We start from the raw sequence: 26,977 nt of genomic DNA, 5'->3' as shown, positions 1-26,977 counted from the left end.
TGAGGAGAAGTGGAGAGTACTTCTAGGTAGGTGTTAGGAAGGAGTAATGAAAATGTTCTAAAACTCGTTAGTGGTGTTGATTGCCCGACTCTGGATATACTAAAAACCAATGAATAGTACACTTTTAAAAAGTAAAGTTTATGGTATATGAACTATGGCGCATATAAAGCTGTCATTTTTTAAAATGAAATGATAGTCACGTCCTGCTTTAAGCAAACTTACTAAAATCAATAAGGAAATTTAAAAATTATAGCAATGTGTTTTCAAGAAAAACAGCCTTTGTTTTTCGTGCAGCAGTGTGACTATGGGAAGGGACGGATTCCAAAGAGACTCCGCTCCTAGGCTGTGGTCTGGATGATGTCCCTTGGGACGGGCGACTGGAAGCGGGCAAAGGTGAAGTTGACAGCTGCGGAAAAAGCTGAGAGGAGGATGTCGGGGCGGTTGAATCCCGATGTGTTTGCTCTTTCTTCCCGTTTCCCACCCACTCTTTGTATTGCACCCTTTTAACAACGGGAACCAAGGCCCGCTCACCTCGGGTTGCCAGCTCCCAAGCGCTTCTCCAGGACAAGGGTGTGTATTGTTTGGTTCAGAAAATGTGAATTAGTGAAGGGATGAGGTGCGTTAAGACACCCTGCCGAAGCTCGGCCCCCCTCAGTCCGCCTGCCGGTCCCGTCCGGCTGCGGGATTCGGGCTGGGTGGCTGCGAAGAGTCTGCGGGGCTCGGGCGCCACGGCGGAGTGGCTGAGGCGGGGACCACAGCCTTTGTGCGGAGGCTGCTCCGGCTCCCGCCGCTGGGGGGCGGCCTGCACCCCGCCGACCCCCGACAATAGCGCGAGGGTGGGGAGCTGTGCGGTCCCGGAAACTTTCCCCCGGTGTCGCCTTGGCCGCGCGCGCCCGGGAGCGCGGAGCAGGACGCGCCCACCTCTGCCGCGGCGGCCGAGGGGAGCCTGGAAAAGGGTGCACGGGCGGCGCCCGCAGCGGAGGAGGCTGGAGCTCGGGCCGGGCGGTGCGCGCCGAGCGGTGCCATGGGGGAGGCGCCCAGCCCCGCGCCCAGCCCCGCGCCCTCGCCTGCGCTCTGGGACTGGGACTACCTGGACCACTGCTTCGCCCGCCACCGCGTCTGCATCTCCTTTGGCCTGTGGATCTGCGCCTCCTCCTGCTGGATCGCCGCCCACGCGCTGTAATGGGGCTGGGACCCGCGCGAGGGGGTGGCGGTCTGTAGTTGGGGGATTGGCGTTACCTTCCTGCTAGTGCCTCTTGGAAACCCACAGGAAGGAGTATTAAAGGGGGGCGGGCGGAGGAGGCAGCACAAATCCGGGATCAAATCTAACATTTCTCTACGAACTAAAGTCGGATACTTCTTTCCGGATTCCACGCACACGGAACCTGGGCTGTGAGCCAGCAGGAGGAGGCTGGGTGGTGCAGTGAATGGGGCCCCGACTGGGTTCTATTGTCAGCTCTTAAAACTGACTCACAGCGTGAGCTGAAGGAGTTATAAAGGCTTTGGGGCTCTTGTGAATGGCAATAATTCATCATAAGATGGATAGGAGGATGAAATGAGGCAGTACAGGAAAAGCACTTAATAAGTGCTCATTAAACACCATTATCACTCCAGCTCTGCCACCAATCCCTGGGGGCCTTGGCAGGCCCTTTGATGTTTCTGGCCACAGTTTACCCAGAGCTCTCCTAGCTGCTGTGCAGTGGGGATGGCGATGACCAGACTCTGGCTACAGCTTTTGCCTTTGTCTTTAGTGTTTTGGCCAGTGGTCAGGGTAGCCTGGGTTCTAAGGGTGAAGCCTCCAAATCTTTAGCCACTCTGTCCTAGGCAAAGAAATCCAGAGGCAATGCCAGGATAGAGCTGCCAAGAATTCCCTGGTAGGGGAAAATAGACTAGCAATCTCCAGGAGTGAATGGAACCAGCTCACCCTAGAACTGCTCTCAGGCACTTGATAATGCTCCCAGTGACTGGAACAAAATAAAAGACTGTGGGCTTAATGCTGTACCATTCACTCACCCTGTCCCTGCCACACCCCACGAGGTAGGCACTGTGACTGCACTTACAGAGGAGGAACATGAGTTTCTGAGAGAACAAAGCACCAGCTCCTATTACAAAGGGCAGACTTGTGAGGACTGAACTGTGGATCAGAGAATGGGAACTCAGGAGACCCTGCTTCATGATAACCTTTGCTCCTCGCAGTCACCCTCTGAGGTCAGCGCTGTTAGGCATTTTACCCACATGGAGGCCAAGGCTTGGAGAGGTTAAGGAACTCCCTTGAGAATGTCCAGCTGGCCAGTCTGAGAGTAGGGCCTCTGCATTCTCACCCTGCTTGGAGCTGAACCTGTCTGTTCTCGGGACCCCGTCAACCCGAATCTCCAGCTGTCTTAGGGTAATGTGTGTGGCCATGCGGTGTGTGGCCTGGTCAAGGATCTCTGTCCCCTGAAGCTGGAGAATAGCTGAGAGCAACAGGGTACAGAGCAAGGCCTTTACACAGGAAGCCTGAAGGCCTGCCTTCAGCCTGCCTTGTCAGCATAGGCCTCACTTTGCTCCTCTCTCAAATGGGAGGGTTGAAGTAAATTATTTCTCATTTGGCTCCAACTCTGAGAGTCCCTAATTTGAAAGTTCTAACTCCTTGGCCTTGAATTGGTTTCAGGATCCCAGAGCCCAGGTTAAGGGTAGATGTTCCCACTATGAACTTTGGGTTTGGGATGGTGGGTCAGGAAACGTTTAGGAACCCAACAGCCTTCCATCCCCATCCATCATTCCCAAGGACTGAAGCTCAGAACCTCACAGTAAGGAATGAGTACTAACTTCTGGTTAAAGGAAATGAAACCAGAGCTGTTGTCAAGCCTCGGTTTTCCCCAGAAATGTAACAAGGAAGCATCTAGAACAAATCATGTCAGAGACCCAGTCAGTGATCCTTCCAGAGAGACCACTGGGCCTTTCCATCCTGTCCTGCCCTTCTGGTTATGTTCCTAGGCATGTGGGGGACTGAGAGAGCCCTAGGCAGAGAAGCTGGTAGCAGCTGAGGATCTAGGTGGAGGGAGGGCAGCCCAAAGTGCTGGGTAAAGAACATGCTCAGGTTGGACACAGGCCAGCCGAGGCCAGCCACCCAGTGGCAGGGATGGATCGGAATTTCATTTCGATTCCAAAGAAACAAGTGTCTTTCCTTTTTCTTTTTCTTTCTTTTCTTTTTTGGCGATATTGAACCCAGGTATCTGCAAATGTTGGGCACATACTGAGTATTGAACCAGGTCTTTGCATAGGTTAGGCACCTAGCCACCTCTACCTCCCCAGCCTGTTTTAAGTATTATTTTGAGACAGAACCTTGCTAAATTGCTGAGGCTGACCTTGAACTTGTGATCCTCCTGCCTCCGCCTCTCAAATTCTTGAGATTACAAGCGTGCACCCCTGCATCTGGCCAAGTTATCTTTTTAATTTATGCAGTTAGCTCTGCAATTAGAGCAGTGCTTAGGTGACTTTTTGCTTCCCTTTTAGAAAATAAAACCCAAGAGCCAGCTTCTCAGGGTGGAGAGGTGGCTTATTACATGGATTTGACCTGATTTGGAGGAGGAAAGTCACCCTCTTCATTGGAAGGAGGTGGTGTCTCCATGTGGGTGAGCTCTGGTACCGGGGATCAAACCCAGGCCCTGGAGCATGCCAGGCAAGTGCTCTGCTACAGAGCTGCTGCCCAGCCCTGGCCTGGGCTTCTTGACCAGAGGCTCAGTGTTCTTCTGATCTTTTCTTCCCCATATATAAAGTCAGTCCAGAAACGCCTACTGCGTACCTAGGGGAGAAAGTGCTTCATAGAGACGCAGAATCACGTTGCCCTTTTTAGACATCTACTGAGACTCACTGCTCCTGTGTTCTGTGCACACCTCGTCACTCCAGGCTTCTCTACCTGAGATGTACAAAGAAACATGGGCAGGGTCAGTCCCCACTGTGCGCCGCCTGTTGCCTCCTGACCAGCCTGTGCGACACCGTTGGGGCGATTCTGGCCAGACAGCTCACGATCCAGGTATGTTGGGCCCCACATGGAGGCAGCCACAGTGGCTTCTGTTTTCTTCCTTTCACCACAAGGCAGCTCCCCCTCAGGGCCTGTATCCTTCTGTTCCTTCTAGTGCCCGTCAAATGCTCTTCTCCCTGATGTCCATGTAGCTCACCACTGACTTCCTTCAAGTGTCTGCTGAAAGTCACCTTCAAAATAAGTCCCCCAACCCCCCGTGTAGAATCACAACCCACCTCCTCCTCCAGCAGTCTAGGGCCCCTCATCCTGCGCTATTTTTTCCACAACTTAACCCCTCATTCACCACGTACTTACCCTTATTGCTCACTGTCCGTTAGCCCCACCAGAAAATCAGCTTCACAAGGCAAGGAGTTCTTTACCGTCATACCCACCACTTCAGAAAGCTTATAGTAGATGCACAATAAATAGTTATTGTGGTTGTTACGGTTTTTAAAGCTCTGAGGCTAGCCCCAGCTGACTCAAGGGCAGCTGAATCCTTTCCCAGGTGCTGATGTGGGCTGTGGAGCAAGTGAGAAGCCATCCCTAGTTTCCCAAAAGTCAGGCCCTCACACAAACCTCTGTAGAAACATCCTATCTGCAAATATCTCCTAAGGAAGACTTGCAGGGTCCCCCTGCAGAGACCTCATGGGCCTTGTGCCCACCAAGGTGGAAGTAAAGGAGATGACCTAGTGGTCAGGACACAGGTTGCGAGACTTCTAGGCCCTGCTTTGAGCAGTGTTCTCTCAGAAGCAAAACATCTTTTTTCATGGGTGCTCATTCCCATAGAATGAGGCCCCACTAAGTCCGATGATAATAACTAATGTTTGCTAGATACTTAACTATATCCTTCCATGTATTACCTATTTAGTCCTCAGATTCTCCTCTGGCATGTGCTCATCTCCCCCTTCTATATAGGTGGAAACGGAGGCATCAAGACGTTAAATAATTTGTGAAAGGTCACCAGCCAATAGTGTCAGGATTCCAACTCCACCACGCGGGCTCCTAATCTAAGTGTACTGTCATGGTCACTGGTGCCTTCGTAGGTCCTTTACTCTCTCCAGGCGCTGTTCTAAGCACTTTCCACCAATTATCTCAAGAAATCTTCTCAACAGGTTTTGGGGAGGCTCTGTTACGCCTGTTTCACAGGTGGGAAAACTGAGGTTCAGGGAGATTCAGTGGTTGGGCCATAGTTAGACAGCCATGGAACGCGTGCGGAGGGAAGCAAAGGGCTGGGTTCTTGACCCATCTCCACCAGTGGGCATCTGTGTAACTTGGGGTCAGTTGCTGGAGCACGCCCCATGTGCTCAAACGTGAGTGGGAAGGATCACTGGACTGATCATACAGGGTCAGGGGATCTTGGGCTGATAGTCACCGTAACTGCTGGGAAAAGATGCTTAAATACCAAGATTGAGTTTCCTTCTGCCCCCAGGTTTTCAGTGGTGCCTACCTAGCGACTATTGACTTAGCCAACTTCATGTTCGTCCTCTTCCCAGTCTGTGGATCCAAATTCAAGTCTCATTCGGGTGAGCATGTGGACGTGTGCTTCTGTCTTCATTCAAACATTCATTCATCAGTTGGCTTGGTGCCTGCTGCTTATCACAACCTGAACTGGGCCCCAGACAGGCACAAATGAATGAGGTCCTTGACATCTGCCAGATGAGACAGCCAGGGCCCTAAGCTAGTCACTAATTACTAGTGTCAGCTTGGAGATGTGTGCACGCTGTGGGCAACCAGAGGGAATGGATTGCGGGTATCAGGGAAGCGCTCAATACGGAACTGGGAGCCCAGGAAGGGGCAGTCAGGTGAGCAGAACAGCCTGGGCCAGGGCTGGGAGCAGGGCTGAACAGCACGTAAGTCTGGGTGGCCAAGCAAAGCCCCCAAACTTCTGTAAATGAATACCAGAAAAAGTTTGGACAAGCCCTGGCAGAACAGGGCCTGGAAGTGACTGAGATGGACAAGGAGCCCTGAGTATGTGAGACTGAGGGTTCCTGAGAAGGGACAGCCGTGTGCTGGGGTCCTTGTTCAAAAGAGGGTTTGCTTGTCCCAGTGAGGGATATACTGTGCCCCCAGCTGCTCCATGCTGCCCAGAGGAGAAGTGTACTTAGATGCTCAGAGGAATGTGAGTCTTAGATGTAAACTGTCAAGACTTTTCTTGTTGCTGTTTGCCCTGCTTATCATGCACGAGCCTGGTATAGACTGTTCACTCATGGGTGCATTCATGAAACTCGGCCCAGTTCTACTCTGTGCAGATTGTGGAAACAGCCAGGGCATGGCGTCCATCCTTGAAGCAAAGGGCACCAATTGTTAGGGGAAGAGGGAAGGCATCTCAAAGAGGTGGCCTAACCCCAGGGGCTTGAGGTGGGAAGGACCCGGCTGCAGCACAACATGCCAGCTCTTCCCATGCAGCAAGCTGGCAAGTTCTAGGTTCCAGAAGACACATGGGATTTTGGTGTCTCTCGCAGGCCGACACACCAGAAAGAGGAAGAGGAGGAAGCGGCTCAGAGCTGGTGTATTTGCCCTGGCTCTGCCACTGAGCCTGGGCCCAGGCTGGACTCTCTGGGCTGCTGTTCCAAAGGCTTCAGCTCTGGTCCGGGGGCCCCAGCGGAGGCTGCTGGGAAGCCTGCTGCAGGTGAGGCTGAGCCCCCTCAGTGAGCACACAGGGTAGGGAAGGTTGCCTCACTCCTTGGGGTCCCTGCTTGCTGAATGCCCTGGGTGCGTTGGGAGTGGGGCTGGGGGCCAGTGAGCCGTTGCCATTTTGGGAAGGAAACTTCTAAAAGCAGAAAAGTGCCCATCAGGTTCTTCTGCTTCTTGGGACACATGGATGATCCCATAGAGTGCTGAGAATGTCATCTGTTCTTGCAGGAAAATACCGAAGTCCTCGGCTACCTGCTGGGTGTCATTGCTGCCTTGGGCGCCTGGGCCTCTCGGATACCCCCACTCTCCAGAATCGTGAGGCTGGGGTGGGGCTGGGGCTATAGGTCATGTGGCAGGTCCCAGGACACAGGGAGCATCTTGGAGGCTCCAGGTCATCCTGGAGCTGTGGTGTCACTGTGCATGTGACACACATGCACTTACATTTCTCTGAAGAGCTACAACGAATGACAGAAGTGAGGGTGTGTATACAGGGAGTAGGCAGCTGAGCCAGGGCATCCTGAGGCCATATGGGGGCTCTGATGGAAGGCCCACTGTGTTCTTTCCCTTTCTTCTTTTTTTTTAATGGTCCTGAGGCTTCATTCATGCTAGGCAAGCTAGGCAGGTACTTTACCACTGAGCAACATCCACAGACCTTTTTATTTTGAGTAGGAGTCTAAGTTGCCCAGGCTGGCCTTGAACTTCAGGCCTCCTGCTGCAGGCTCTCGAGTCGTTGGGATTATAGACGTGTGCTATCACACCAGCCTGTTTCCCATTTCTTATAGCCAAGGAAAAGCAGACGAGGGAAAAGCCACTGGGCTGGAACAAACAAGGGTCCCTCTCAAGTGCAAAGGGCCTAGAGGTCAGGTGCATTCAGCTCCTAGGGCTCTGTAGTCCCAGAGCATCTTATCAGCAGATGTTTTGCAAGTATCTGGGGTGAAGGAAGCACTGCTGGCCAGTCCTGTTGGGGGTACAGATGTGAGGTGTCCTTGGAGAGCTCATAGTCTCATCAGGGACAGAATGTGCAACAAGATATTTTAGTGCTCTAAGAAAGGTAGAAAGGAAGGTTTGGTATTTTGGAAGATGAGGGAGAAGGCTCCTAAGCAATTCTAGCAAGCAAAGAGGAGACCATCCCTGCTGCCAGGCTGTGAGCAGTAGAGAGCTCTCATGGGGCTCAGAGGGGAAAGTGGATATGAGGCAGCAGAGGTGAGGGAAGGACAGTTGGGCAGAGGAAGATATACAGGAACGTCACCATTCACAGAGCCTGAGAAGGGCAAGCTCCAGAGCTGGTGTGACAATTGCTCTGCCAGGTGTTCTTGGCAGACTCTGTCACAGGTGTTCCTGTCTCAGGAACAGTGCCAATGCTAACTCCATGAAATGTAGGAGGCCCATCATAGGGCCTAAAAAGGATCACAAGCCCAGAAGCACCATGTTTTGTTAATATATTCTTAGTTTTCAGTGGACTTTATTTATTTATATGTGGTGCCAAGAATCAAACTCAGAGCCTCAAACATGCTAGACAAGTGCTCTACCACTGAGCCACAACCCCAGCCCAAGCACCATGTTTTCATAACAGAAGGGAGGATGGGGGTAGGGACTGGGGACTGGTGCTCATTTGCCTGAAGGTTTAGTCCCTTGCTAAATGCAAGAAACACCCCAGGGTATGACCTCACCAGCAAGTGTCCCAGCTTCAGACTTAAGAGGGGAAACAGGGAGCCTTGGGCTTAGTCCACTTAGTGGGTCTTCAGGGTGGCCTGGGGACTGGGGAGCCCCACTGAAGAAGACCTTTGACAGAGCCAGGACAGCACCCTGACTGCCTGTGGTGTTCCCTAGGGCCACAGTGGGGCCTTCAGGCTGGGGAACCCCAAGGCCTCCAGCTCCAGCTGCCCTGCTGCCTGTCTGAGGTGGGAAGGCCCATGGGAAAGGGCCTCAGCCTCTGGGGCAGGGGCCAGGTCCACCCCTGCTGGCCAGGTACTCTGTACCTGACTGTGCTGTCTTGATTCACCAGTCTCCAGGGGATTGTGGCTGGAAACAGGCCCTGGAGAAAAAGTAGATGAAATGCAGACACATTCATGAGGATTCTTTTTGAGAACTAAAATGGGAGGAAATTGGCCCAAACATGCTCTTCCCTGCTTTTATTCCCATTCCTTAACCATGTCCCAATGCCTCTAAATATGGTCATCTAGTAAAAATACTATACATAAATAGAAGTAATTTAAAATATGTAATTTTATCCAATTAATAGTTTTGTGGACATGCATATATATTATCTAGATAGATAGATAGATATAGATAGATATATGGTGGCTCAATATCTGTAAAGTCTATAACATATAAATATTGCGTGTTTCTTGATTTTGAACCAATATGTGTCCATTACTTGTTCTGCAGAAATGTCCCCTTGGCTACTACCTCTCATTTTCCTGACCTTTTCTATTTGTCCTGGTTCAAAGTTGGGGGTCCCAGCAGGAGAAGGGTGGTGTGGTATTTTATAACTCAGTCTCACCCCTACCCTAGCTGGCAGTCACGAAGTCCTGCAGTCCAGCCTCAGGAGCTGGGGCACTGAGATGGCAAGGACCTAGCACGGAGCTCTGTGAATGTGTCAAGAGTGAAGTCATGCTCAGTAAAGGCACTCTGCCAGGGGATGGGGCTAGTGTGACAGGGCCCAGAAGAGAGGGTTACTTGCTCTCCCTCTGGTGGAAGGGCCCAGGGAATGTTTCCTAGAGTTTAGTTTAAGCCAGGTTTTGAGGGATGCGTAGGAGTTTGTGAGGCAAAGGAAGCAGCTTGAGCAAAAGCTGAAAGCCAAACAGAGGCAGCACGGCCCCTGGAGAGTGGCTGGGGTGGAGGGCTTGCCCCGGGCCACCTGCTGTGCCACCAAGGGTCCTGGGCCTCAGGATCTGGGGTTCCTCTGCCACTCCCTTCCTCTCTCTCTCTGCCCAGTGCCGGGGGAAGTCATTCTCCTACATCCACCTGTGGACACGGCTGCTGTCTGCCCTGGCGGGCCTCCTCTACGCCTCAGCCATTGTGGCTCATGACCGGCAGCCCGAGTACCTGCTTCGGGCTACACCCTGGTTCCTGACCTCCCTTGGCCGTGCTGCTTTGGACCTTGCTGTATCCACCCTAGGCCCCATGGGTGGGGGAGGGGGGAGCTGATTGCAGCCAGAGGAGGCCTGTGTCTCACCCCCATACTCCCTCCTTCCCTCTTGTCGGTAGAACTCTTGAGAGATGGGGTGGTTTGAAGCCTGGGACAGGCAGGCACAAATGCAATTATTTGTGGTTTGGTGCTTCCCCTTTTTAAAACAAGAATTTATCTCCTGGTTGGGGCTCTCTAAAACAGCAAAGAGGAGTGGCAGGCTCCTGGCCCGGAGGTCAGAAGCCCCTGGTGCCAGGCTCAGTTCAGCTCCCCAGGGGGCATCTCCTCCTGGATTGGTGCCACTCTCGCCACTCCCATGAGCCCTGATCCCAGCCTTTCTCCCAGCCCTGCAGGCCCTGCTCAGGGAGTTGCTCCCTTTCTGCTCTGCTCTCTGGAGCTGGAGCCTGTGGTGCAGGAGCAAGGATCAAAGCTGACAAATGCTGCATCTGTTGGTGACTGCAGAGCGCCTTTCTGGTTCTCCAGGTGTGCCTGATGTGCTGGTACCCAGGTGACCTTGTCATGAGCGCTTCAAGGGCAAGCTAAACTCGGGCAGTGGACTGCAGGTTTGCTGGGGATGTGGGCAGTGGGACTGGCCTGCATTGGTGACGGAGTGCGAATAACCCAGCAGGGTGGGCCCTGAGGTTGAAGGCTCTGGGGAGACTCTTCCCTTGCCTCTCCCAGCTTCTGTAGCCCCTTGGCTTGTGGCCTCATCATCTTGGTTTCTGCCTGTATCTTCATATAGCCTTCATTTCTTCGTGCATCTCTGGTGTCCTCTCTTCTTATAAGGACTGTGGTCATTAGATGTTAAGACCCACCCCAATCCACTGTGGCTTCCTCTTAAATGATTTAATCAGCAAAAAACCCTACTTGCAAATTAAGGTCATAGTCTAAGCTCCAGATGGATATGAATTTTCAAGAGACACTTGCAACCCACTTTATGTTCTGTCACTGAGAGCCAGTCAGGAAAGATGTTTTTCAAAATGTTTCTGTTTAATGAGTGTTTGCCAGGGGCAGGAGTGCAGAGAGAGACCTGACCCTGTTCTCAAATGAGCACTCGTCTGGGGACAGACAGGCAGGATAATTCTGGGAAAGGAAGGGACAGGAGCCCAGGGTGAGCAGGATGGAGCAGGGGCTGCTGGGGAGGGTGCATGTGGTGTGAGGGGCAGTGCCGGGTGGCCGGAAGCTTTCCACTTCCTTGTCCCTTAACTTCCAAATCTCAGATCATCTTCCTTTCGTGTGTGATGAAAAGCAAGATGAGGCAAGCCTTAGGATTCTCCACAGAAGCCAGAGAGAGCCCCGACACCCAGGCCCTTCTGACCTGTGCAGAGGAGGAGGGAGAGAACCAGGAGGCTGGTACCAAGGACAAGGTCTCTCCTGGGAAAACCTCTGGCCCCCAGAAGTGTTTACTAGCTGGAGAGGCAGAGAGCCTCGCAGAGGGCTGGGCTTGGGAACTCTGGAAGTCCTTCCACTGCTGGCCAGCTGGTCACTTAAAAAGCTGCTGTTTCTGTCCAAAGCTAAGTGACCCCAAATGCAATGGGATCCTCCATCTTCCCAGTTTTAAAAGTATATCAAGTTTATTTAGTGATATACTTTTAACAATGTAGGTGTAATAGTCAAATATCCACTTCCATTAGTTGATAACAGATGAACTCATATACTACGCCATATATAATATCCATGTATTAGTTTCAAAATTTGATTTCCATTTATATCTTATAAAAATATGTCTGCCCACTTTCACATGACTCTTTGACACCCATATCATCACCTCCACGTGACACAATGTTCCAGAGCCCATCACCTTTCCAAGTCATTTGGTCTGGACTTTGTGAGAATCTGTGTGCAGTGCTGACTCTAGAAATTTATCTTAAGCCACAATGACCCACGTGCTATTTGTGATCAGTACTGCTCTGTTACCACACTACACTTTAGTTGATATTACTAAAAAGCTGATCTTCAGAAGTTTCATTTACAATAATGTCCCCCATTTATGATTTTGTTATACCATAGTAACTTAATATGTCTGAGACAAATATGTTTGTTTCCTTCACATGTGTTTGTTACTAGGGATTGAACTCAGGGACACTCTGTCACGGAGCCATATCCCCAGCCTTGAACTGTGATCCTTCTGCCATTTTTTTTTTTTTTTTTTTGGTGGTGCTGAGGATTGAATCCAGAACCTCACACATGCTAGGCAGGAGCTCCGCCACTGAGCTATGTCCCAGACTTTTGACTCCTTTTTTAACAATTCAATCATGTAACCTCTACAAGTAGCCAGAACTTATTCTAATTAAGGCAATTTGTCTTCATCAAAAGAACTTGATTCCAAAGAGTCGAGACAGTAACCCATAATACAGGAAAACTTGTAAGGATTTAAATATAAGTCAACTCCCTCTTTACTAATTTTTTTTTTGGGGGGGGGAAATATTTTTGCCTGTTACCTGAGCTACCTTAGGTTCCTCTCAGAGAGAGTGAGAATGAGACTGTGAGCCAACATCCTTTGTGGCCAGGAAGAAGGAAGAGGGAGGTGGACAGTGGGTGTATTTAAATAGGTAAAAAGTAAAGCTGCTCTTTGGAGTATTTCAGGCTTACCATTGTGATCTGAGTTAATAGCTAGAAGACGATGGTGTGTATGACAAAGGTAAAAGCCTTTTCTTTAGGCTTTTACGAAGCTCCTAAGCGGCAGTTACTTTCATTCTATTTCAGCATAGGGTATGAAATCATACCCCAAAAGGAAAGCCAAGGATGTAAAGTTCTGCATGTCTGAGTATTCTGAATAGAGAAGTAGAAACCTTTGGAATCTCGCAGCAATCCTTGGCAGCAGTGATTCTCAAAGTGTGGTCCCTGGACCAGTCTCACCTGCTAAACTGTTAGGAATGAAAATTCTAGGGCTCTGGTGGGGTCCAGCAATCTGTATTTTAACAAGCTCATGCTAAAGATTGAGAACCCCTGCTTTACAAAAGCATTTTTTTTTTTTATTTCCAATACTGGGGATTGAACCTGGGGATACTCTATCATTGAGCTGTGTCTCAGCCCTTTTAACTTTTTATGTTGATATCGGGTCTTGCTAGGTCATTGATGCTGGTCTGGGAACTTGTGATCCCCCTGCCTCAACTTCCCAAGTTGCTGGGATCATAGGCATGCACCACTGTGCCCACTTTACAAACACATTATTTAATACCACTGCAGTGAATCCCAAATTCTGCAGCCCATTAGAACCACCTAGGAAGCTTCCCAGCCCCAGGTTCCATCCCATGCCAATTAAATCAGAATGTCCTTGGGTGGCAACTAAGCACCAGTGTGTTGCTTTTTAAGATCCCTAACTGATTTTATTGCACTGCAAAATTTAGGAACCACTGGCCCATGGGTGACCTCAGTAGAGAGCACATCTTACAGGAAGCCAAAAGTAAAATTGTACCTTAAAAACAAACAAAATGCCCTAGACGTTCTTTTTAATAAAATGGGACCTCATTTCTAGAAAATCCCTTCTGACTTTAAAATTTTTTTCTCCCTGTCTCCACTTGAAAGACTTCAGATTGGGTGCCACTCACCACCCTGTCACACTGCAAGTCACTGAAGACAATGGCAGCAATCAGTCATTACATGGAGCTGACCGTCGAGCCTATACAGCAGGTGAGTGGCCAGCCTGGGCCACGGCTAAGTGTCCATAAGGGTGGGAATTAGTCCTGGAAGGCTTCCTGGAGGAGGTGATACTTTAGCTGATAGGAACCATGTGAAAAAGGATCTCTCCAAGGCTACAGGTGGGACAGCTGGAGGGGAGCAGAGTGGAGGAAAAAGGCTTTTCCTCTACCCTCTTAGGTATAATGGCTGAGGATTATGAATCAAACCAACAAAAGACAGTAATGAGTAAGAGAGAGCACACTTTAGTTACTTGTATGCGGAAGTACACGAAAAAAAACTATGGCAGGAAAAGGGGTTTGGGGCTTCTGGAGTTGGGAGCAAGTTAGGAACGAGGAGGGAGGAAGTGTATGGTGATTAAGGATTGTCTTGTTAATGCAACAAGTCTCTAGTGGTGAGAGTTGTCTCTGGAAGTGGCTCTTTTCCCAGGGAACAAATGTAAGTTTCCTTTGTAAAAATAAATTTCCTTTACAAGGAACATTTATATCCATGGGTTCTACATCCTTGATCAATTCACTGTGGATCAAAGATATTTGAAAAAAAAAATGTATTTCCATACTGAAAATGTACTCTTTTTTAGTTGTCATTGTCTCCTAGAGAACATACTATAGCAACCATTTCCATGGCATTTACATTGAATTAGATATTAGGCGTATCTAAGAGGTGATGTAGAGCATATGGAGGAGGTGTGAGGGTTATATGCAAATACCATGCCATTTAGCCAAAGGAGTTGAGCATCTGAGGGGTCCTGAACCACTTCCCCATCGATACCCAGGGACAACTCTTCTTTACTTGTAGGCAGTTAGGTGCATATCTTCTCCACTTGTGCTGGTTTTCATTTGTATTTAACGCAAAGTAATCCATATGCCAACGAGGCATATTTGAGGTGCTCTACTCTATTATCCTCCCAGAATAAGGGAGATAAAAAGGTACAGATCCCCACCCAGGAGGCTGATGATCACCCTGAGGGTGGTGGGAGCCCCACCTGGGAGGCTTCAGTGCTGGACTCAGGTCAGTTGTGCATTTCAGAGCCTCACTGGGCCTTGTTGGGTGAGCAGGAGAGACTGCCTCAGCCTCCTAGAAGCAGGCCGTCAGCCAGGGCAGTGGTAAGTCCTGGGAAGAGGTGGTTTGACTTGCACCAAGGCTGCAGCAGGAGAAGCAGAGGTGGAATCGAGAGCTGGGAAGCGGAGTGTGTGAGGGGCCAAGGATGTGGGGTCAAGGGGAAGGAGGGCTCGGGGTGACTCTCAGGGTCCTGGCCCACACTCCAGGTCCTCAGGTGGAAGAGGGTTGAGGAAGAGGGGAGAAGTTCACCTCATCGTCCTACTATTCCAATCAGACTGTTCTTGTCAAGGTCACTAGTGACCTTCCTGTTGCTAAATCCAGTCATTCCTCTTGTGATTTCTGTGGTCCCCGTGTTCCTGGCTTTCCCACCATGCTCATAAGCTAATCCTTCCCCAGGGCTTCTGCTGGCTCCTCCCATCAAGCTTGGCTTTAGAGTGGGGGGCCCCCTTCTGTGGGTGTGCTCTTGAGGACCACAGTCCCAGCTCTCGCTGGCTTCCCTGGTTTGCATCTATATCCTTTTCCTCTCCACTCAGTTCCAGTCCCAGCTGCCCAGATGCCTGTTTGGTGGCACCACACAGCATCTCACACGTTTGCCTCCAACACAGAATTCTGGATTTCCTGCCTATCCTGGCTTTAATCCCATTTTCCTCATCGTGGTAAATGACACCCTTGTCCATGCAGTGGCTCAAGCTAGAAGTTCCTTCCTTGGCCTTGCTACACTCCCATGCCCACAGTCCATTTATGGCTCCTGTAAATGCTTCCTTTAAAATAAACCTTGAGGGCTCAGGGTGTAGTTCTGAGGCAGAGTGCTTGCCTAGCATGTGCAAGGCCCCGAGTCCCATCCCAAATGAGATGAAATGAAATAATAAAATAGACCAGCAGCTTCCTAGCTGGTCTGCATCACTACTCCACCTGCACCAGCAGCCAGAGGGTCTTATACAAACCTATTACTGTCTTGTCCTTGATTAAAACACTCCTCTTTCCTTTTCATGAAGAATAGAATCTAAACCCCTTTTATTTTTTTGGTACCAGGGATTGAACCCCCAGGGGCAATTAACCACTGAGCCACATCCCCAGTCCTTTTTTATATTTTATTTAAAGACAGGGTCTCACTGAGTTGCTTAGAGCCTTGCTAAGAGGCTGGCTTTGAATTTACAATCCTCCTGCCTCAGCCTCCTGAGCCTCTGAGATTATAGGCGTGCGCCACTGTGCCAGACAAAAATCTAAACTCCTTTCAGAAACTCCCAGGCTCCCCAGGCCCAGGCCACGCCCCCTTTGCTCCCCCTATTCTCTCCCTGCTTCACTCCTCTCCAGCAGTGCTGCATGGGGTGCCCCACCATGGAGCACACACCAGCCCACCATGGCTGCCTCTTGCTGATCTTTGTCACCTTCCCCACAGGCCTTCCCCAACCCCCAGACAGAAGTAGCCTCCACTGCTCTGTCCTGTCACTTTGCTGTCTCTGGAAGTTCTCTGCAATGCTCTTCCCCCTGCCTCTTATCTTTGTGAGACGGCCATCTCCTGCTGGGAGGGAACTGTGTCTCCTGTATTGATGGCTCCCAGTGCCTGTAACCTGGGAGTCATGGCCCCTGGGTAAAGGGATGTTTCGAGCGCATGCTTAGCAATGTGGTCCCTGCCCAGCTGCCTAGAGGATACTGGTGCTGGGAGTGAGTTTGGCCTGACAGATAAGCTTTACTCCTGGCCATTGTTGTTCCTGGGATGTTGGATGCGGCCACCCCTGTGTGTGATAAGCAAAGGTCAGAGTTAGAGCATGCTGTCACAGTTGAAGAGTCCACTTCAGCCACGAAACCATCCTTCTGACCATAGGGAGGAGGGTGGCTGGGTTGTGGGAAGCCCTCAGGAGGACACAGGGAACTCTGGTGGCATTTGGCCAAAGCTTTGCACTAGAAGATTTTAAATTATGGAAATAACTTCTGAAAAAGAAGCAGTGTGCGGGGCGGGCATGTACTGTGTGGTAGAGAACATGCCTGGCACACACAAGGCCCTGGGTTCCATCCCCAGCACCTCAGGAAAGAAAGGGCAAAATGTATGTTCACTGTAACTGATCTTGTAAGTCAGGGTTGCCTGGGTCCCTGCTGGGGTTCCTCTTTCATGGGGAGCAACTGAAGCCCCCAGCTGGTTTGAGCTTCTGCCGGCCTCTTCCATCTGTGTCCACCAGAGGGCGAGACCAGGAGGGGAGCCCAAAGCCCTACAGTCCATCCAGCCTCGGCAGAAAGCCCTTCCCACGGCTCCTGGGCTGGCATGGCAGCCTGCTTACTGAGTGAGGGCTACTTGCCAGGCTCTGAGCAAACAGTAACCATGAACACTACCTGGTCTGCTTATGAGATAGAGTGCTGATCTAAGTCCTTTACAAAGATTGACATTTTTTCCCTCATTTTTACCCTTGAGATTTTATTCTCATTTTACACACAAGGAAACTGGGGTACAGAAAGAGTATACAATTTGCTTAGGTCACACAGCTTAATGGTGGTAGATCCAGGATTGAGACCTGCTTCTACCTGAGCTTGTGCCCTGCCCCACTATGCTGCCCATCCTCTAAGTGAGCACCATGGCTGACTCCAAGTAAGTGCATTATAAACAGTTGTTATTATTAATACAAATTATCACAACAGCCCCTGAAGTAGATTATTATTATTAATCTATTTTTTAATCTTAACTAATAATAATTATGTTGAGTCACAGAGCCAAGCATGGTGGTGCACACCTGTACTCCCATCTATATAGAGGCTGAGGCAGAAGGATCATTTGAGCTGGGAGTTCAATGCCAACATGGGTAACATAGCTCGACCCGGTCTCCAAAAAAAAAAATCCAGGTGCAGTGCCGCAAGTCTACAATCCCAGCAACTTGGGAGACTGAGGCAAGACAAACATGGCAAGTTCAAGGCCAGCCTCAGCAACTTAGTAGGATCCTGTCTCAAAATAAAGCATCTAAAGGGCTGGGGATATAGCTCAGTGAGAAAGCACCCCTGGGTTCTATCCCAGCACAAAACCAAAACAACAATAATAACAAAAAACTTGAGGCACAAAGAACTTAAGTAACTTACCTAAGATTCCACAGTTAGGAAATCACAGAAACAGGTTTCAGACTAAGCCTATCTGAGTTGGGGGCCTGAGCTTTTATAAAGAGAACACACTTCCTCTGCTGCCATATTGTACCTGCTCAGTGATTTTTTTTGGTTTTACCTTTTTTCAATGAGATGACCCCAGTGGGCTAGGTTGTAGTGAGACAGGTGCCCAGTTGGTCATATGCACTGACACGGATCCTGTTTGGACAGTCATCTAGAAATGGGTAATAAGGGCCACAGGGATGCTCCTCGCTTTCCCAGCATCCCTTGCTAACAAAGAGCCGATCCTAAGGGGAGACTTTGAGGAGGTGCCAGGAGTGCCACTCATCCTTCAGGCCAGGCTTAGAGAGGGGCATAGAGCTTCATAGATGAACTGCCTCATTCTTGCTTGGAGCATTGGAAAACTCCACCTCTTTGTTGACTCGGATGTGGCACGCCCTTGCAGATTATAAGATTTATCCCTGTTGCCAGGAGCCACCTGCTTCCCCACCTCCGCCCACAGGTTCCTGTTTCAGCACCTTTGCGGGAGAGGAGAGCTGCAGGGCTGGCACCTCACCCATGTTCTTGGGCTGAACACTGAGTGTATTTCTTTGTTTATTTTCTCTGCCTGTTCCAATGACTCACATGACACTGTGCATTTAGCCCATTGAGAGCCAAGCCCTGCTTGATTTGGGGACAAACACTCCCAGGCATTCTTTTCTTATGTCCAGAGCATTTACACAGGGCCCTGTGACACTCCTTCAGCAGAGGCCAGGCAGGGATCACCTCCCGCTTTGAGAGATCAGGAACCTGAGACTCAGGGCTGATTTCCTTCTGAGGCCCAGAAAGCAGGTGAGCTGCTTCTGTGTCGTGGCATGGAATGTCTGGACTCCCATGTGACTCTGAAAGCCCAATGATGGAGTTTCTCTGAACTCTGAGGAAGCCCCCTGTGAGCCCTGCTAGAGAATAAATAGATATCTTTCAGGTTACCTCTTCCCTTACCTCCCAACTCTCCCAAACGCTCTCTCGTACGCTGCCACGGCGTGAGTAGGTAAAGCCTAGATGGAGAACATTTTTGGCAAGAGCTGTCTAAGTCACACATGCCCACACCCTTTGATCCACTAGTTTTCCCTCTAGGAATTTATCCTCTGAATATCCTGAAATTTTGGATGTCCGGTGGAATTTGCTGCAGTCAGCACTGATTGTAAATGCAAGGGATGAGAGGCACCCTAAACCGGCACCACTAGGGGACTGATGAACAGATTATGAACACCCACAATGGTACCCCCAAGCTCCAAGGCTTCTGAGATAGAACTATCTCAAAGCATATTGTTAAGTAAAAAAAAAATTTAAGTGTGTAACACAATAAGAATTGTGCTAGAATTTGTGCAGATGGGAAATGTGGTATGTTTGTGTGTGTGAGTGTGTAAGATCTGGAAGGACGCAGGAGCTTGGACACTGGCTGCCTCGGGGTGGTCAAGGGATGATGGTGCCAGGTGACCACTGCACATCCTTTGGACCTTTTAAAACTGAAGTGTGTGGATGCTTCAACAATTCAAAAATGAACTAAAATAAGTGTCCCCACCTGCCCTTTCCCACACACCTTGCAGGCAAGCTGTGGTGCCATGAGACTGCCTGGTGATGGACAGACCAGCACAGGAGACGCGTCACTGCAAGAGCCCCCTTCGTACCCTCCCGTTCAGGTCATCCGGGCCCGAGTGTCTTCCAGCAGCTCCTCTGAGGTGTCCTCCATCAACTCAGACCTTGAGGTACAGGGTCTGCCTATGTGCGGGTGCAGGGATGTGTCGCTCACCCACACTCACCTTGCCTCCTTGGGCTTGCTGTGCTCTTCTCTGATCTTGCCAGTGAACCTCACCCTGCTGTTAAGGAATGTGCCTGTGCACAGCTGCCAGTCTGCCTGCTGCCAGTCTGCCTGAGGAGCTTCCCAAACCAGCTTAGGACTAAAAAAAAGGCCCCATGGTCAATCTGGTCGGGGGAACACTGGGTTTTGGAGTCCAGTCATCAGGGATCACTTGCACATTTGAGTCCTACAGAAGCAAATACACAAATAGTAAACTAGTTTTTAAAGTCTCAAAAAGTCTTAAAAGCTAGGGGTGTGGCTTGGTGGTAGCGCACTTGCCTAGCGTATACCAGATGCACCAGGCCCTGTTCCATCCATTGCAAAAAAAAAAAAAAAGAAGAAGAAAGCCTTTGTGCTTCCCCAACCCATTTGACCATGGAAGCTTTTCTTCGTCCCAGGGAATGTCATCTCCTCATGCCAGCATATAGGCTACACACTTTATTTATTACCTTTGCTTTATTTGTATCTGTGAGCAAAACTCATGTCCCATCTTGGAAGCACAAGTCTCGTGTCTGAGTTGTCCCATAGCTGTGGTTTCTGTCCCATTCAACGAGGAAGTTTCCATTTGTCTGAGGAAAAAAAAAAGAATGAGGATGATGTGTTGGCCATGGGCATGTTGGCAGAAGGGTGCCAGCTGTCTCATTTTGGTGAGGGAAGGACCGTCTTTCTTTCTGATTTTGTGTTCTTCCATCTTTTTTGGTGTTAAGTGCCCTTTTTGAAATGATGGTAATAATAGGTGGTAGTTAGGGTTGAGTTTTTGGTTTGGGTTTGGTTCCTACCCTACCTCACCCCACCCCCAGTACTGGGGACCAAACCCAGGGGTGCTCTGCCACTGAGTTGCATCCCCAGCCCTTTCTATTTTGGGACAGGGTCTTCCTAAATTGCTGAAAATGGCATTGAACTTGCTTTCCTCCTGCCTCCAGAGTTCTGGAGATTACAGATGAGTGGTGCTACACCTGCTTGGTTTGGTTTTTAATGGCCTCATTTGGCAAAACAATCATTACCTGTCCTGAGTTCCCAGATTTATCAAACTTATACTGGACCCTGAAATCCAAACTCAGAGCCACTGACTTGGGATGAAGTTCAGGTTCCTTAGTGTGATGTTCTAGCCCTTCTCTGTTTGCCCAGCCTCCTGTTCTTCCCTGCCCTCACCCAGCTCTCTGACCTGACCGTGGACGACTCTTTGTCCCCAGACCTTTAGGCCTCATCTTTCTAGCCCCATTTCCTCAGTTCATAATCCTATCCAGATGCCGCCTCCTGGGAGAAACCACCCCAACTGTGGCCTCTTCCCCTGAGTGCCCAGAACACACAGTCCCTTACACACCTGCACTTTGGCAGTGTGCATGGTCTGGTGAGCTGTGGAGTGACTGTCATCTTTCTCTATCCCTCAATTCTGGAACCCATGAAGAGCTGGGTTGCAGTTAGGACTTCTACACCCTTTGGGTCATATTTCTGTGTCAGTTCATGTCATATATTTCTTTGTTTATTTATTCTAATTTGTTATATATGACAGCAGGATGCATTACAATTCATATAACACATATAGAGCACAATTTTTCATGTCTCTGGTCGTACACAAAGTAGAGTCACACCATTCATATCTTCATACATGTACTTAGGGTAATGATGTCCTTCTCATTCCACCATCTTTCCTACCCCCCTCCCCCTGCCTTCCCCTCCCTCCCCTTTGCCCTATCTAAAGTTTTCCTTCCAGGTTCCACCCCCGACCCCATCCCCATTATGGATCAGCATCCTCATATCAGAGAAAACATTCAGCATTTGGTTTTGGGGGATTGGCTTACTTCACCTAACATAATATTCTCCAACTCCATCCATTTACCTGCAAATGCCATGATTTTATTCTCTTTTAATGCTAAGTAATGTTCCATTGTGTATATATACCACAGTTTCTTTATATATTCATCTACTGAAGGCATCTAGGTTGGCTCCACAGTTTAGCTATTGTGAAATGTGCTGCTATAAACAATGATGTGGCTACATCACTGTAGTATGCTGTTTTTAAGTTCTTTGGGTATAAATAAACCAAGGAGTGTGATAGCTGGGTCCAGTGGTGGTTCTATTTGAAGTTTACCAAGGAATCTTCATACTGCTCTCCCTGTTGGTTTCACCCCTTTGCAGTCCTTTTCCCCCTCATTCTCTCCAACAACTTATTGTTGTTTGTCTTCATAATAGCTGCCATTCTGACTGGAGTGAGATGAAATCTTAGAGTAGTTTTGATTTCCATTTCTCTAATTGCTAGAGATGTTGAACATTTTTTTCATTTTTTTTGATTGATTGTATATCATCTCTGAGCAGTGTCTGTTCAGGTCCTTGGCCATTTATTGACTGGATTATTTGTTGTTGTTGTTGTTGTTTTGGTGTTAAGATTTTTGAGTTCTCGGGCTGGGGATGTGGCTCAAGCGGTAGCGCGCTCGCCTGGCATGCGTGCGGCCCGGGTTCGATCCTCAGCACCACATACAAACAAAGATGTTGTGTCCGCCGAAAACTAAAAAATGAATATTAAAAATTCTCTCTGTCTCTCTCTATCTCTCACCTCTCTCTTAAAAAAAAAAAAAAAAGATTTTTGAGTTCTTTATATATCCTAGAGATTAGTGCTCTATCTGATGTGCATGTAGTAAAAATTTGTTCCCAAATTGTAGGTTCTCTATTCACCTCACAGATTGTTTCTTTTGCTGAGAAGAAGCTTTTTAGTTCCAATCCATCCCATTTACTGATTCTTGATTTCTTGTGCTAGAGGAGTCTTGTTAAGGAAGTCAGGGCCTAATCTGACATGATGGAGATTTGGGCCTACTTTTTCTTCTATTAGGTGCAGGGTTTCTGGTTTAATTCCTAGATCCTTGATTCACTTTGAGTCCATGTCATGTATTTCTTGGATCCAGTCTCAGAACATGTGGGACACCCAGGGTCCACAGCGGTATCTGCCAAGGCCTAAGGCTAAGGGAGAAGGAATAAACTGGACACTGAATTCATTATGGAGAAGGGACAGGAAGGCTGGTGAGGGCAGGCGGGCGGAAGAGGGATGCAACATTAGCTCTGTGGAAACAAGCGTGTCTTGCTGCCCACCTTCGGCTGAGGCGAGAACTGAATAGGGAAACTGAAAATTCAGACGTCTGTCCTTGTGGCTGGTTTGGCCATTTCTCTGTTTTGCAGTCCTTGTTGTTCTACTCTATTTTCTCCCCACTTTTATAAATCTGTTGTTTAAAATATGTCAGTTCCAAGGATATAGGGTCACACTCTTAAATTAAGCAAGTGGAAATGATGTTTTTGTCCGTGGTAAAAGGAACAGTCAGAATCCCAGTCCCCCCGGCCTCTCCCCTGCAGTCTTTCTGCTTCACACCCTAAAACATAAAAACACTGTAGATAATAAGGCCACCAGGGTCCTATAAAGAGATGACCTCACCTTAACCACACACACTAGCGGATCAGACGGAATTGTGAGGCTCCCAGTATCGATTGTTTAGTGTGCGAGCAGGAGGCTGTGGAGCCTTCTTCAGGTGTGTGATCCAGCAGGGCGTCTGTTTTTAAAGTAACACCACCCACCTGTTCAGGAGGCCGAGGCGAGAGGGTCGCCTGAGCTCTTCAGTTTGAGCCTGAGCAATGGAGTGAGACCCTGTCTCTAAATAAAGAAATAAATGTAGTACATGTTTTTGGTATAAAATTTGGAAAACAAAAAAAAAGTAAAGAAGAAAATTAAGCCCACTCAACCAATGTGTGACTGGGCATGCTTGATATGCCACCTGGGTTTTAGAAATAGTATTTTTGGAGATCCTGGTTGGCTTGTGGGGAGGCGGGGCTCGGCAGATGGTTAACAAGTCCCCCTCAGCTGGCCATCTGGTGGCTCATTCAGCAGATGTGTCCTGAAGGCCCAAATTGAAAGGGAGAATACCTGAGGACACATAGGCCCCAGCCTGCCCAGCCTGGTGGGTTTAGTGCTTGGTAAACTGGCCACAATCCACAGTCTGATCCTCTGCCTCACGCACACTCCTTTTAGAAGTGTGACAAGATGAAAGTGTAGAGGTCAGTGTCAGGGCTTAGGTATTACTTCCTGTGGTTTGTGACTTCTCTTGCAGAATTCACGTATTTCATGGTACTGGACTCAGGTAACCTAGGGCATCTCTCACCACTCTTGCCTACCCATGCTCCTGCCCTCTGCCCTGGACTCCAGTGAGGTTGGCTTCCATGGTCTGCCTCTTACTGACCTCCTGGGTTTCTCCCTGACCCTTTGGGTTGACAAGTGAATGCTTCCTGACTCCCCTGGGAGCTATTCTGGACTCAGAGGTGATGTGTCCATCTCCTAAGGTCCTTGATCATCTCATAACTGACCTCTGAGGCCAGGTTTTGATGTTGTGTTCTTGGCCATGTGCCTGCTGTCCTGAGCACCACGTCCTGCGATGCGCAGGGGGAGTGGGGGACAGACGGGTCTCAGCAGCACACATCTCCACACACTCAGGTCACAATGCGTCTCCACATCCATTCGTAAGGAAGTAAGGTGCTTGCCAAAGTGCTGGGCACAGGGTGGTATAGTGAAGACTCATCAGGACTTTGTTTAAGCAGTCCTGAAGCAGGAGACTAGGAGTAGAGGAGTTTAATTAGCCACAGGAAAAGGAGGATAAGGAAAAAAAGGAGAAGGGAAGGCAGATCTGAGATTTGAACCCAGCATCATCTACTCTGAAACTTCCCTCGTTGCCCTCTGCACTCCACTGCCTTGAAGGGACTAGTACCCAAGGGACTTTGCAGGCCCATGTCTGTTATCCATTATTCCCATTGAATGTCCTAAGTAACAGAGGGTAAAACATTGGGATTTACAAATGAATCCAGGGAAGGCAGAACATAGGGAGGAATGAGACAGGACCATAGAGGGACAGCTTGGATTGTTTTTGTCTTTCTTCAAAGATCCCACAGGCTGGATCGGTTAGGGCGCCAGGTGAATGGTTTGAGAGCCCCAGTGAGACCAACAGCCATGATGAGAGGCCATTTGCTTGGGTCCTGTAGTTTCCAGATACCTTCCAGGAGGTGCACCCTCCATAGACCTTAGATCCACTCAGCCATCATCCACCGGTCCAGCACAAGGGCAGCCCCAGTCCTGCATAGCCATCCAAAGGGTACACTGAACAGCTGCTTACAAAGGGTCATTGTAACCCCAGCAGTTGGGAGGCTGAGACAGGAGGATCACAAGTTCAAAGCTAGCCTCAACAAAAGCAAGGCCCTGAGCAACTCAGTGAAAACCTGTCTCTAAATAAAATACCAAATAGGGCTGGAGATGTGGTTCAGTGGGTGAGTGCCCCTCAGTTCAATCCCTGGTACCACCTCCCCTCCCCCCCCCCAAAAAAAGAAGGGTCACTGAGCTCTTGGAGTCCGGGTCCACAAGTGGGAGGTCAAAGAAAATAGTAGCAGGGCTTACAAGAGTGGCCTGTCACTTTCCAGGAAGCCATCTGAGTGCAAGGCTGACCTTCCCCAGCACCGGAACTGCTAAAGATGTGTGTGTGGTGTCCCCTTGTGCTGACCTAAAGCACGGTGAGGGTGTGAGTGTTGAGACTTGAGAAACTGCAGAGGACCTAGCACTGCTGCTCCTGTGGTGTGGCTTTCGACGGCTTCTTTTTCTTTTCTTCTTTTAGACTGTGGGATTCTAGAGCACACAGAGTCCAGCCTTGTGACCAAAGAGTGTTTATGGCAGCGAGTTAATTTGTTCCTTCTGGGTTCCCAGCAATGGCACAGGCCTGCTATAAGCTGTGTAGGAATTCTGTAAGGAGCTGTTTCTGTCACTGGCACAAAGTGTGCACAGCAGAGATGTCCAGGACAGGAGCTTCTGCAGCTATGTGTTGTGTGCACAAGTGTGCACATTGAATGCATGCAGCATTGTGTGTGTGTGGCATGAGAACAGGGCCAAACGCCAGACTGCTGTATCAGAAGAGGGTCAAGTGTTCTCACTAATTCTGTGCCTCAGGCTCTTGGTAACCAAGACTGCTTATTCTGTCTCCAAACCACATTCAGAACCAGCTGACCAGGACAGATTCTCTTGGACATGTGCCATTCTTAAAGCCAAATCATTCTTTTAGGAGAAAAAGACAGAGAAATGACTATGAAAGTGCTAAGTTTAAGCCGAGCATGACAGCACAAAAGTGTGATCTGATTCAGGAGGCTGACGGGAAGATCCCAAGTTCGAGGCCAGCTTCAGTAACTTAGCAAGACTCCATCTCAAAATAAAAAATAAAAAGAACTGGGGGTGTAGCTCAGTGGTAGAGTACCCCTGGGTTCAATCCCCAGTACCAGGGCAGGGTGCCAATTTTAGAAGAAAATTTATATAAGCATGAAGAAGGAAGTTAGAACATACCAAGAGGCAGCAAAGGTCAGGAATCAAGTTCAAGATGTGGCTTCTGCCCTCCACAGGTCTTTTTCCTCCTTGAGGAGGTGAGGGCACCTGCCCTCAGAACCAGCACAACACAGTCCATCCTGAAATGTGTGGGGCAGCCGGTTCCCCTTGGGTGGGGAGAAGACTTCACTGGCCCCAAGGGGAACCTGGGCTGTGTAAGGGAAAGAACAGTGGCCCAGGAGTGGGGTGCATGCAGGGGCTTGTCTGGGGCTTGGGCCTGCACAGAACTTCTCAAGTTGTAGTTTCTCCCTCTGTAAATGGGAATCATGAGACCCAGCTCCCACATGACAGAGGGACTGGATGGGTCCAATGGGAGTGCTCTTTGCAAGATTACCAAGGCACCACACTTGTTGCTATGGAAAATGCATAAAGCGGAGGGTCTGAGCTCAGATACTGGCTCTGGCCTGTATGGCTGCAGAACTGGGCACCACCCATTTACTTTTCACAACCTGGTCTGGAGTGGAGATGATGAGCCCCAGAGGGTAAAGGAGGCTTGGCCAAAGTCAGATGTGAAGGAGCTTTGAAATGCAACAGAGCGCTGTCCACCCAGAGGCCATTATGAAACTCCAGCTTTGGACTGGGCCATCTTCAGGACCCACCTTGCAACAGAACCCTAAGTGGAAGGTGTATGTTGGAAAAGGCAGGCAGAGGGTGATTATGTGGGTCAGTTCTTGGACAGGCTTCTCTCAGGAAAACAAATGGGCAACTCAAAAGCATACTCTGCCAGTCCTTGCTAACCTGGTTGCTGAGTCTGCCTAGCTCCACTCAGAACCCTCCCCGCCTCTGTGGTCTCTAGAGTATTTCCAATTCCACTGACCTGGTAGGCCTTTCCTTCCAACCCTGGGGTATTTCCAAGGACACTGTGTCCTCTCAATAAAGGAGGTCTGTCCACAGGGGTCAGAACTTCACTGTTACTGATCCTGCTCAGGAAAGACCTGTGCAGACCTGAATGGAGAGGGATTTGCATGGTCAAACCAACCAGTCATGGGGTCATGTTTTGCCCTCGCACAGAGCACTTCAGGGCCTCTGGAACATTTCCCTTCTTACATCCCAGTTCTTTCCCTCTACAACATCCCAGGAAGGAAGAGCTAGCAAGAAATAGAGCAGGTAGGGAGGAGGAGATACAGCCCATTGCGGGGTGAAGCCCTGGGTGATGCAGAGTACGTCCATGGTGTTGGCTAATTAGACAATATT

General features: G+C 49.4%; 1 protein-coding gene across 4 annotated transcripts in view; it reads left to right on the top strand.

Annotated features, from left to right (window-relative positions):
• Positions 1-405: 405 nt before the first annotated feature.
• Positions 406-26,977, top strand: part of Tmem44 (transmembrane protein 44) — a 35,293-nt gene continuing 8,721 nt past the window's right edge. For 3 of the 4 annotated variants that reach the window (XM_076868322.2, XM_076868321.2, XM_076868324.2), the window contains exons 1-9: positions 826-1,179; positions 3,889-4,015; positions 5,433-5,526; positions 6,466-6,632; positions 6,866-6,952; positions 9,575-9,745; positions 10,988-11,134; positions 13,296-13,400; positions 19,142-19,300. In XM_076868322.2, the coding sequence (XP_076724437.2) occupies positions 1,025-1,179; positions 3,889-4,015; positions 5,433-5,526; positions 6,466-6,632; positions 6,866-6,952; positions 9,575-9,745; positions 10,988-11,134; positions 13,296-13,400; positions 19,142-19,300 (1,212 nt within the window). In that variant the 5' untranslated portion in view covers positions 826-1,024. Of the gene's footprint in view, positions 571-825; positions 1,180-3,888; positions 4,016-5,432; positions 5,527-6,465; positions 6,633-6,865; positions 6,953-9,574; positions 9,746-10,987; positions 11,135-13,295; positions 13,401-19,141; positions 19,301-26,977 lie in introns of those variants that run through there. The other variant, XM_076868323.2, reaches the window with a different exon arrangement.

The sequence above is a fragment of the Callospermophilus lateralis genome, chromosome 10 (assembly GCF_048772815.1).
Source record: "Callospermophilus lateralis isolate mCalLat2 chromosome 10, mCalLat2.hap1, whole genome shotgun sequence".
NCBI lineage: Eukaryota > Metazoa > Chordata > Mammalia > Rodentia > Sciuridae > Callospermophilus > Callospermophilus lateralis.
The sequence above is the reverse complement of the archived record's forward strand: the minus strand, read 5'-3'. Positions and strand labels throughout refer to the sequence as shown.